The sequence below is a fragment of the Haliaeetus albicilla genome, chromosome 13 (assembly GCF_947461875.1).
Source record: "Haliaeetus albicilla chromosome 13, bHalAlb1.1, whole genome shotgun sequence".
Taxonomy (NCBI): Eukaryota; Metazoa; Chordata; class Aves; order Accipitriformes; family Accipitridae; genus Haliaeetus; species Haliaeetus albicilla.
Genome location: NC_091495.1, coordinates 39466532 through 39477591, shown reverse-complemented (window position 1 = coordinate 39477591; position 11060 = coordinate 39466532). Strand labels below are relative to the sequence as shown.

Here is an 11060-nt window from a genome sequence, read left to right as displayed (position 1 = left end):
CTCCCCATCCCCACCCAGGGCTGCAGCTCCAACCTCTGCTCTCGACAGAGCATTTCAGAGGAAAGGCCCAGACTCACCCCCCTGCACATGCCCGGGGCCAGGGCGACACGTGGGGCAGAGCCTCCATGGAAAATGCTCCCTGATTCCCGTGGCCATCGGGATGCCCAGATGCCAGGACCCCCTTGTCCCAGCTCTGCCTCCGGCCCTTCCTTGCCGTGTTCCCTGTGCCCAGAGGTGCCAGCGTGGGGCATCGCGGTGGGGACGGCATCCAGGAGCAGCAGTGGGGCAAGCAGGAACCGCCGGCAAACCCTTCCTGGCACCAGCCTTGCTCCATCCTTCCTCTTCCTCCCGGGGGTGCGGCAGGGTCCTCCTGGCTGCCTCCCCTCGGGGTTTGCTCTGACACCCCATCAGCGCCCCAAAATTGAGTCCTTTCCACCGCGTCACCACGACGCCTTGCAACCTCCCTTCTCCACCGACCCTCGCCGCCCCACTGCTGCCGACCCCGGCTCCTTCTCCCCATCCCGGCACAAAATCGGTGCTTGGGGTCCGTGCCACCCTGGGCACCGTCCCGCTGGTTACCCACCCAGGTCTGCCCCCCCCCATACCCCGCACTCCTTTTCGGCTAATCCCCTGTCCTCATCGGTGTCGGTAACACCTTCCCAGTTTAGCATCATCCTCCCTGGCTGTAATTACCGCCCTGTTTACCTCCACCTGCTAATTGACAAAGCCACCCCTGGCGTCCATCCCGGGCCTCCTCCCCTCAGCCCCGTGTGGTGGCATGTGCCGTCACCAGCCCGGTGTCACCGGGGCCGAGCCTGTTCCCCCCCCCCCCCCAACCGGGACATCACCCCGGGGTTGGCAACGGGGTTCCGAGGGCACCCAGAGCTCGGGGGGGTGTTTCGCTTCATCCCACCACCCCCGGGGTCACGGCTGATGGTGGCTGACGGGGTCAGTACTGAGGACAGGGAGGTTTTTTTGGTCGCCAAAACGCCTTCGCAGCCCCACCTGCCCCCACCCAGCCTCCGGGAGCTGGGTTTGGGGGTGGCTTCTCCCCAAAACTGGGCGCTCCCGCCCTTCCAAACCCGCCGCGCATCCCTGCTGCCCTCCCCTTGGACCTCCTCGGCTGGGGCAGCCCTGTCCCTCCCCGTGCCCTCGACCACCCTGGGGTGCTCCCAAGCGCTCCTCGCCCACTTTTGGGTGCCCTCGACCACCCTGGGGTGCTCCCAAGCGCTCCTCGCCCACTTTTGGGTGCCCTCGCCCACCCCACGGGCGCCCCCGCCCACCCCTCACCCTCGCCCACCCCAGGGTGCTCCTGGGCATCCCATCCCCTCACCCACCCTCGGGATGCTCCCGGCCGTCCCCTCCCCGGCACCCCTCGCCCACCCCAGGGTGCTCCCCGGCACCCCTCGCCCACCCCCCCGGTTCCCCCCCGGTTTGGGGCGGGCCGCCGTGGTTTTATGCCGCCCATTCCCGGGGTTTGCACCGAAACCGAAGGATTTTAAGTGTTTTCTCGCCGGTTTTCCCCCCTGCCGGAGACAGCTCCGGGCCCCTCTACCCTGCCCCGTGACGTCACGCCCCCTCCCCGACGTCACCCCCGGCGCGGCACGCGGCGGGTTAACGCTCCCCGCTCCTCCCGCCCTCTGGCGGCGCTACCGGAAGGGGCGGGGTGAAGGCGGCGGCACTTCCGGGAGCGGCGCGGGGCAGCGGGGGACCATGAGCTGGTGAGTGCGGGACCCCCGGGCCCGGCCTGGCCGTGCCGGGATCCGATCCGGTTCGATCCGCCGCCGCGGGACCTCCAGCCCCCGGGCCCGGCCTGCGGCTCGCCATCATCCCCGGGGCTGGGCTCGGCTCGGCTCGGCCCGACAGGCCCCGGCGTCTCACCGCGGGCGCTGCCGCGGCTGGCGGCCCAGAGCGGGCCCCGGTGGTGTCCCGGTGCTGGCCCAGAGCCGGCCCCGGTGCTGACCCAGAGCGGGCCCCGGTGCTGGCCGGGCTTGGCCCCGGAGTGGGCCCTCAGCGGGCCCCGGTGCTGGCCCAGAGCGGGCCCCGGTGGTGTCCCGGTGCTGGCCGGGCTTGGCCCCGGAGTGGGCCCTCAGCGGGCCCCGGTGCTGGCCCAGAGCGGGCCCCGGTGGTGTCCCGGTGCTGGCCGGGCTTGGCCCCGGAGTGGGCCCTCAGCGGGCCCCGGTGCTGGCCCAGAGCGGGCCCCGGTGGTGTCCCGGTGCTGGCCGGGCTTGGCCCCGGAGTGGGCCCTCAGCGGGCCCCGGTGCTGGCCCAGAGCGGGCCCCGGTGGTGTCCCGGTGCTGGCCCAGAGCGGGCCCTGGTGCTGGCCGGGCTTGGCCCCGGAGTGGGCCCTCAGGGGGCCCCGGTGCTGGCCCAGAGCGGGGCCCGGTGCTGGCCGGGCTTGGCCCCGGTACTGGCCCTGAGCGGGCCCCGGAGCAGGCCAGGCTTGGCCCTGGTGTTGGCCGGGCTTGGTCCCAGAGCGGGCCTCGGTGCTGGCCCCAGTGCTGGCCCAGAGCGGGCCCCAGTGCTGGCCCAGAGCGGGCCCCAGTGCTGGCCCAGAGCGGGCCCCAGTGCTGGCCCAGAGCGGGCCTCAGTGCTGGCCCAGAGCGGGCCTCAGTGCTGACCAGGCTTGGCCCCAGTGCTGGCTGGGCTTGCCCCCAGTGTAGCTGCCCCGAAGCTGTGTCCGCAGGCACACATGCGGTATATGGGTGTCTAAGGCCTGTGCACCCGGGGGGCATCTCACCCATGTCTCCCCAGGCTGTGGTGGGCCTGGTCCCCTTCCCGGGTAATGGGGAGCAGGGGCCGAGCCCCTTGACCCCCCCCTGCCCTCCCACCTCCCCGCAGCTGGGCTCGCTGCCCCGTGCCCAGGCACTGCTGTGGGGAGGCGGGGGGTCCCCGAAAGGTCCCCAGCGGGTCTGTGAGTCTGAAACGCTGTAAAACTGCCTTCGACTCCATTAAAGTAAAGCTTTTTTGTAAAAAAAAAAAAAAAGTATTCCTACGCGTGTTTGAATCAGACTCGTGAAGGGCTCGGTTCGCATACCCCCGTGCCTTTGGCATGCTGCTTCTGCGCATCTCCCCACCGCTTATTTAAACTGATTATATTAGAAATTAATCTTCACTGCCGCACATGATTTCTCATCCCGGATAGTCGCGTAGAGCCAGCACCGTTATGAGAGGTGAAGGATGTGCTGCTCTAGGGAGAAAAAGGCCTTCCCCTTGCCTGGCAGGCTCAGGTTGAGTTTGCCAGGGCAGGCACATGGTGACAATTGAAGATTTTTAGAGTTGGGAGCGGGGGAAGTTGTGGTCTGGAAACATACTTCAACAATATAATGACGCGCACATGGGTACCTATTAAAATGGGGCCTTTTGGTTAAAAATACACACTTATCCACCAGGTTCATTTTTGTTCTGCTTTACTCATCTCAGAGCAGCCATGATTATAGACAATGCTGGTCAACGAGGGTCTTGGGGCCACCTTTTGCCTGGGCTGCCCTCGTGAGCTCTGTGGGCAGCATGGCCCAGGGGCTGCTTTCAGAAAGCTCCAGCCACTGGAAGAGACCTGCTCCACTCTCCTGGTCTGGGAGGAGCCGCAGAGCCAAAAACGTAAGAGATAAGTATTCCCTTCACATGATGGATGAGGAATAATTTGGGTGCAGAGCAGCAATGCTTTGCCTCTACGCTTTCCAGTGTCCGTCTGGCCACGCTGCTTCTGAGGACCTCGTCTGGGGATTGTAGCTTATGGCGTCTGGTGGCTTCCTCACAATCCACGTGGCTTTTGGTGGGAGATCGGGTGTTTTTGCTTTTTGCTGGGGAGGAATAAAAGGTCATTGCCAGAAGGAGGCGGGGGGGACTCCGCTGAAATCTGAGTCTCCTCTTTCTTCTCCAGCAGCGTCAGTCCTTCAGCGTGTCGTGGCTCCGCTTACGCGCGAACGCGAGGGGCTCGGACACTGCGGGGCTTCGGCGGCGTGTCAGAGACACAATTGCTCTCAGTTCGGCCAGCTGGCCCTGCCAACCCTCCTGGCTGATAATTCACGCAGACGCCCGCCCCGGATGAATCGCCCTATTCACGGGGGGGGCTGGAGTTCAGCGCCCGGCTGGCAGGGACGGGTTTGGCGTGACGTCCGCCTCGCCACCACAGCAAGGGGTTACGCTCCCGCCGGCAGCAGGCAGCGGTAACAAATGCCGGCATGCGTGCTGGGCCGGGGGGGAACCGATTGTGCCGGGGTCGTGCCCTGCTCCTCAAATGTCAGAGTAAAACATGTCCATCCCTGCTGCTGCTGCTCTGCTGTCTCCACGGAGGGAGCGAGCTTTGTTCCAGGCCGGCAGGACGGGAGGTTCATTTGTGTAGCAGTGTGTTTGCTTAGTTTGTGTGTGCGTCTCTCTCCGGCAACGGGCACCATTAGACCCGGGGCAGTGTTGATTAAAACCCCTTTTTGCAGGGGTCAGCTGTTGCGGCCGATCAAGAGGATGGAGCTTCATCCTCAGCTCTGTCCTGCAGATCATGCTGGGGAAGCGGCACGTAACTCTGCCTCCAGTTTTGCTTCTGTACGCTCGTTACCTTAATTAATTTTTTGCAAAGGCCTGTGAGAAATCCCTAGAGATTAACCGGCAAAGAGGCTGTTTGCAAGCGGGATGGTAGATGCCTTGTTGAATTGTGTGTGGTTAATCCTTTGCTTTCCCTCGCTATTTGCGAGCGCTCGATGGGTCGGGGCTCTCTGTGCTGCATCGAGACTGGGAACATGGCAATGCCCGTTGTACCAGCACAGGAAAACTTTGCTCCAGAGACCAAAGAGTAAGCCACTGGTGACAGAGGCTGGATTAAACCCCCGAAATCCTGACTCCTGCACCTAGGCAACTAGGCAGTGCTGTCTTTCTAGGCTAAGCTTTATTTAGAGCAGGAGTAGGCTTGTTTTGGGCAACAGCCTTGCATGGACAGATGAGATGTTTTCTAAATCTCAGCAGAGCTTGGTGGCTTCCTTTAGGCTTTACGCCGCGGACTCGAGTCTCTTGAATGTGTCTGCATCCCCCTCTTCCTCACCACTCACCTGCAGCCATGTGTTTTGGAAGAGAGAGGGGAAAATACTCCAGCAATTACCTTGGCTATCGCTCCTTCTAATAAAATAAAGGAAATGAAGTGATGGCTTTTACTGTATCATCACCCTCAATTGCTGGAAGCATCTGATTTGTGACCATCTAAAGGGTTTTTAAGGGTCATGAAACCGCGTAAAACCAAATGTTGTTGCAGCTCATAACCAGACTCCCAAATACCTCCTGTTTTGGTTTCCCAGCTCCTGCAGGTGACTTTACAAATGGGAAGGGGGTTTTAGTAGTGTGACAGCTCGATATCCGAGTGCTGCCTCTCGGCACCGCTGCAACAGCTGGTATTTACTGGGAGAAAAAATATGTTAAGCAAATGTTGATACTGAGGCAGTGTGAAGCACGTGTTTTCTTGTTGCACTGCAGCGTATTATTGGTCTGCATGGGGGGTTGCCGTTGCCGGACTGCTAAACCATATGCCTCTTGGCAGGGAGCTCTCGCTAAGTGGACTAAGGAGCTGGCATCGATTTAAAGTTGGGAGTGGAACTGTATGGTTGTGCGATATTTAACTCCCCACATCTTTATCGGATGCAATCCAGAGTTAATATAAATGTGTTTTCTGAAATATTTGGGGATGCAGGTGAAGAAGAGCTGCTTGTCTCAGAAAGGACGGTTGGCTGGATGGATTTATGCCTGCTAGCAAAGGAAGAGGAGAGTACGGGGAGGTGGCAGGCATAGCTGGGTTGTAGCGTAAGAGTAGGTTTGTTGGTTATTCATTTTGTTTTCCATGTTTTGGAGCTGTGCTGTGGCCACGTTGGGCAGGTGCAATGCAAACACAGACCAAGGCGCTGTTTTCTTTCCAGTGAATCAATATTGATGTTTTTTGGAGCCCAAATCGCAGTCCTGTTGTGGTCAATGGCAACGCTCCCCCTTCTCTCCGGGTTTCAACGATACTGGGATTTGAAGATGAGCGCGGGATAAAATTAGATTGGATGAAGCAACTGGATACCAAAGCGGTGAGCGAGGCGCGCGCAGCTCCCAAACACCTCCCTGCACAGCGCTGCCTTGTGTAGCACCCGTGCAAGGTGGTTTGCACATCCCAAAGGTATTATCACAGCGAAACCGAAACGCTGGCGTGCCCTCTGCAAGGCAGGCAGCGCCGGCACCTCGGCTGGACGCCGCATCTCCTGGGGTGGAGCAGCCGGCGAGAGCTGTGCACCGCGTCCTCTGCCGTGGTGGGGGATCGCACCGCCCAGCGTGGTCCTCGGAGTGCGATTAGCACGTGGTTATTTCTTAATTATTATTTTTTCCGCCTTCTTTGTACAGGTAGCTAAAAAACAGTGTTATAGTTGAGCCACAACCGTGTTTCACAACCATGCTTAAAATGGATATTTTTGTAGCATAGTCAGGGCCTAAAACAGCCTTGCAAAATTCTGCTCGCCCACGCGCCTGGCGTGAGTAATTTTCTTTTGATGGGTGAGTAAAATATCATTATTTTTTTCATGCTCATCTTGGAATGGGTGGGAGAGTAGATTCTGACATTATTTTTGATTTGCTTAACACTGACACCGTGCTTGGCTCTGTGCAAGATGCAGAGATACGAGCAGCCCCTGCTCCGAAGAGCTCGCTGTCTGCGGGCACACCTCTCTGCTGCTGAAGTTGAGGAAGGTGCCTTGTTCCCCGGCCTGACCTAACCCAACATAAAATGGACGTTTACATCTTCTTTTTGCCTTCTCCCCTGCTGCAGGGGCTCACCCTGACATCCATTGGTGGCTTAATGCCTGCAAGTTCATAGGGATGGGGTTGAAACGCAGGTGGGAGTGCACGCCTCTGGAGGTGGATGCGTTTATTTCCGAGGGACCGTATCCCCACATCGCTCCTCTCCCTGCCTCTCGCCACCCCATGACCTCCCCTCTTGTCTCCACTGAAGAGAAAACCCAAACCAGAATTTGGCGCAGAGTCTCCCTCGACATAAGCTGTTTGTGATCCGTTTGAATAATTTTTTCCTTTTTTTGCCTTTGCGCTGTGTTTGGAGCGGTTGCTATGAGTTCCTGCGAGGCGGGGGGAGTGGGGTGGGACGGTGCATGCAGTTTCCATGGACACGATGTAGTACAGCGAGGCATCCGGAGCGATGCTCGAGATTAATGCCTAACCCGCGTCTGCCTTTGTGCCTTTCTCACCTGGGCAGGGCTGGGATCCCCCCCTGCCTCTGGGGCAGCCCGCGCGGCCACGGATTTGCAGCTTTTGACAATTTTTAGGAAGCTCAAAGTCGTGAGACCCGTGGTCCAGGTGCCCGGGGTCGGTGTTCTTGGCGTGCATGTGCGTAGCACCACGCGTCCTGCCAGCCTTTGCCACGTTGCCTCTCCTCGGGTCCTGTGCAGGCTGTCTTCAGCACTTGTTAGGACTCAGGAACGCTAATGAGATAATTACTCCTGCTTCAGCAGCTACTGATGGTGGTCGCAGCTGCCCTTGAACTTCCAGGGTGCCCTGGCTTTCCCGTATCACACCATGGAAAGCTTTCCTAGCAGTGACGTCTTGTAATGATGCTTCCCTGAGTGCAGAAGGGGAGGAGAAGCACCCTCCAGCCGTGGAGATGCTCGCTCAAATTCACTTGATAATGGCAATGAGAAAGTGAAAGTTACTACCTCCACGTTCGCGTCCTTCCTTGTTCGCATCCTTCCTTGGATGCTCCCAACTTTCCTGTTGATGTTTGCAGGAGCGCTTTGATCTCTCCTGGGTAGCAGCTAGTCCCATGGACAGAGCAGGTCTCCTGGCTGCAATTACACCTTGAGGCGAGTCCTCTCCCAAAGCAGGAGCTTGGCACAGCCCAGGTGAAGGGAAGGACTCGCCACAGAGCAGAGCAGGGTTTGGGGAAGGGCCCCGGACTGTCGCAGGGGGAGTTTCTGGGGTAGCTTGGGGCCAGTTTTTGTCTGGATCAGGTATAAATGGATGGTTTTGTAGAAGCCCTCGGCATGCCACGTGCCAAAATCTTTGGGGAGACTGGCTTCGGTGGGTTGGGGTCACCTCTCGCAGCGCGGGAGGCTGGGTGTCGTCCTCCTGGCTGCACACAGAGAGAGGTTTCTTTCCGGTGAAAGAATTGAGATTTTTGGTGGCAATTCAAAGAGTGAAAAGCTCTGGCAGAAGTCCAGGCTGCGCTGGCTTGCTGGTGCTTGGGGTTTCGATGAAAAAAAAAAAAAAAAGCCCTGAAACTTTCCACGGGAAGCGGGCACTTTTCGCAAAACATGAATTTAGTTGGCAGTCTGACGGTAGTGGTGTTACCGATAAAAACCGGTTGTTACCACCAGTTCATACCGCACTGAGACCTGCAGGTCCCTGGCAAACGCTGCCCACATCCACCACCGCCTGTGGCAGAAATACTGATTTTGATGGTGCATGGTCGCCAGAGACTTGGTGTCACTTTTCCTAAGTGTCTGAGTAATTAACCTCTAGAATGCGGTGTAAGCGAGCACATTGCCCCGGCCTCAGTTCTCCTTGCCCTTTCCCTCAAGGGCTGCTTGTCCGTCTGTCCATCCATCCTTCCCTCCCCAGCCCCTGGTTTGGCAGCAAGCGGCTCGGCATCCCCAGGGGCAGTGGCTTATCAGCTGTGGGTGAAAATGCTTTGTGCTTATCCCTTGCTTATCTGCACGGGGTCTGCTGGGGCCTGATTAGGGGTTGCAAAGCGATGTTCAGATGAAAGGTGCTACGGGGGAAAGGGTTGCATCCACAGATTATTTATCCCCTGCGCACGCTCCGAACGCCGGCCAGGCTTCCCAGCCTCCCCACTGCCTGCTCCAGGCCGGGGATGGTGCCAAGGTTTGATGTCCTGCTCGGTCCAACGTGGCAAAAGGACCATCGCCTCCCTAAATTAGCAATGATTTAGTCTGATTCACGCTGGCAATTCCTGCGTGCCTTCGTTTCAGGGGACTGGCGGAGAGTGGGAGGGGGAGCTACATGTTTTAAACTCCAGCTCCCTGCAGACCTCATTGAGCTGTATTCCCCCCCTGCCTGCGAGGTTTGTTTGCAACTCTCCTGTGCATCCAGAGGAGAATTAGCTGCTTTGGTGTGTGGCCCTGGGTTTGCACATGGAAAAGCCAAGTAAATATATGACATTGCTGGGGAAACTTCAGAGAAAATTAGCCACAGCTTCTCCCACCTTCCCCTCCCTGGGGTTCCTGAGCATCCCCGAGTAGAAGCTTGCAGGATTCTCTCCACCCACACTTTTTTTCCGACTTTAAGCTCTTCCCACCCTCTCCCTGCAGTGCTTCGCCCTCCTTCCTCCCAGCTGAACCCCACTGCTTTCCCAAACTCCTGGCGACCTCCCCGGGTGGGGTGCGGGTGGCCGGTCGGGGCCAGGGGCCGGGATGCTCCCCCAGCCCTGCAGCGCGGGGGGGACCGGGGTGGGAACGCTCCGGCTGTGACTCAGCGCGCTCGCGCTCTTCAGGAACAGGATTTCAAGGGATTTCACACCCCAAACACAACCCCAGCTTTCTCTCGCTCAGCAGAAATGAGAGATCAAAAAAAAATGCACCGATTCTGGTTTTCCTTCGGTGTATATAGACCTGTGCTCAGCTTTTAAGGTAGCGGTGATAACCGTGCTATGCTGGTAATCCATGGCAGCGAAAGATCCCATTTCTCTCCAACTTGTTTGCATTGTGCCCACCATACATTTTCTAAACAGAATAAAACACCCAAGGGCTCTTAATTTTTAAGCAAATGGTTGTAACGTTGCTGTGTCAGGGGCACGCTGTCCCTCCCCATTTTGCAGACTGGGACGCCAACTCATGGAGGGACAAAAATTCTCAGTGCCAGCAGCAGCTTGCTGTCGCGTTTTGAGGCACGGGGTATCCATTTGTTTTAAAAGCTCAGATAAGATCCATACCTCTCATCTTTTTTCTTCCTTACTGCTTTTGTTCCTGCTTATGCATTCCCCCCCCCCCCCAAACCATATTAAAAGGCAAAGATTCAGAAACTGGGAAGATTATCTCAAATTGTAAAATAGCAACAACAAAAAAAATAATTGGTGAATAGACATTACTTGCGCGGGGTTATTTTTTAGAGGTTTTACCGAGACAGACATAATTAGCCAACTGATATCACGATGCTAATAGAGATATTTACTGCTTCAAAGTGTATTTGCAGTGTTGTGAAGCACTCCAGTGAATTTCTTTTGTTTTGGAAGAAAGTAACTGGGATTTTTTTTTTTTTCCCCTTCCCCTCTGTGGTGGGTGCAGCAGAGATGGGGGACAGGACGGGATGGGACCCCTGTGCTCCCCACTGCCTTCCCCTTGGCTGCTGCCTGCGCTGCCAGCTCGGTGGCACCCGATGGCTTTGCCCTGCCCCTTCCCTACATCTTTTATTACCAGAATTGCCTTGATTTAACCCAGCTTGCCGGTGGACAAAGACGGTCGGGATTGCTTCTCTAAATAACCCCCTTTGGCAGGGCTGGCTGGACAAGGGAGAGGGAAAGGTTGTGCGCAGGTAATGCTTTAATCACCCTTTTAATTGTGCTTTCCCGCTAGGAACCAGCCTAGCTCCAGCTTGAACCCTGTTCTTGCTCCCACGCTGCCGGAGATTGCCCAGCAGCCGCCATGGCTTGTTGTGCAAGCTGGTTTTTCTTGGGGTAACTCACTCCCCAGGGTAAAGACCACATCTTTTTCTCCTCCTTCCACCAAGATAGGTTGATGCCATCACTTCCAAAAACATCGAGTGACGGCACCTGGCTGCAGATGGGACAGCCTGTGCCTGCGAGAGTAAGGGAGGTGCCTCATTTTAGTTTATATTTGACCCATGGAGGAAAACACAAAGAAAAAATGCTTATTTTTTTTGCTTTCTTCCTGTAAGGCACCACACACCCAGTTATTGAAAGGGTAATTATACACCAGACGAGTGTTTGTTTATAAAAGAAGTGTGATTCACGGTTGCCAGGCCTGCCACAGGAGCTGGAAAGGGTTAACAACCTAAAATTATATTGGTCCAACCGGAGAACCATAAACAGGAAGTTCTCCAGAAAAATTTAAATTTAAACC

At 57.2% G+C, this 11060-nt stretch overlaps 1 protein-coding gene across 1 annotated transcript in view; it reads left to right on the top strand.

The window, feature by feature from the left end:
• Positions 1-1329: 1329 nt before the first annotated feature.
• BIN3 (bridging integrator 3) overlaps positions 1330-11060 on the top strand; it is a 44509-nt gene continuing 34778 nt past the window's right edge. Inside the window, exon 1 of the mRNA XM_069801022.1 lies at positions 1330-1721. Within this exon, the coding sequence (XP_069657123.1) occupies positions 1345-1721 (377 nt within the window). The 5' untranslated portion in view covers positions 1330-1344. The remainder of the gene's footprint in view (positions 1722-11060) is intronic.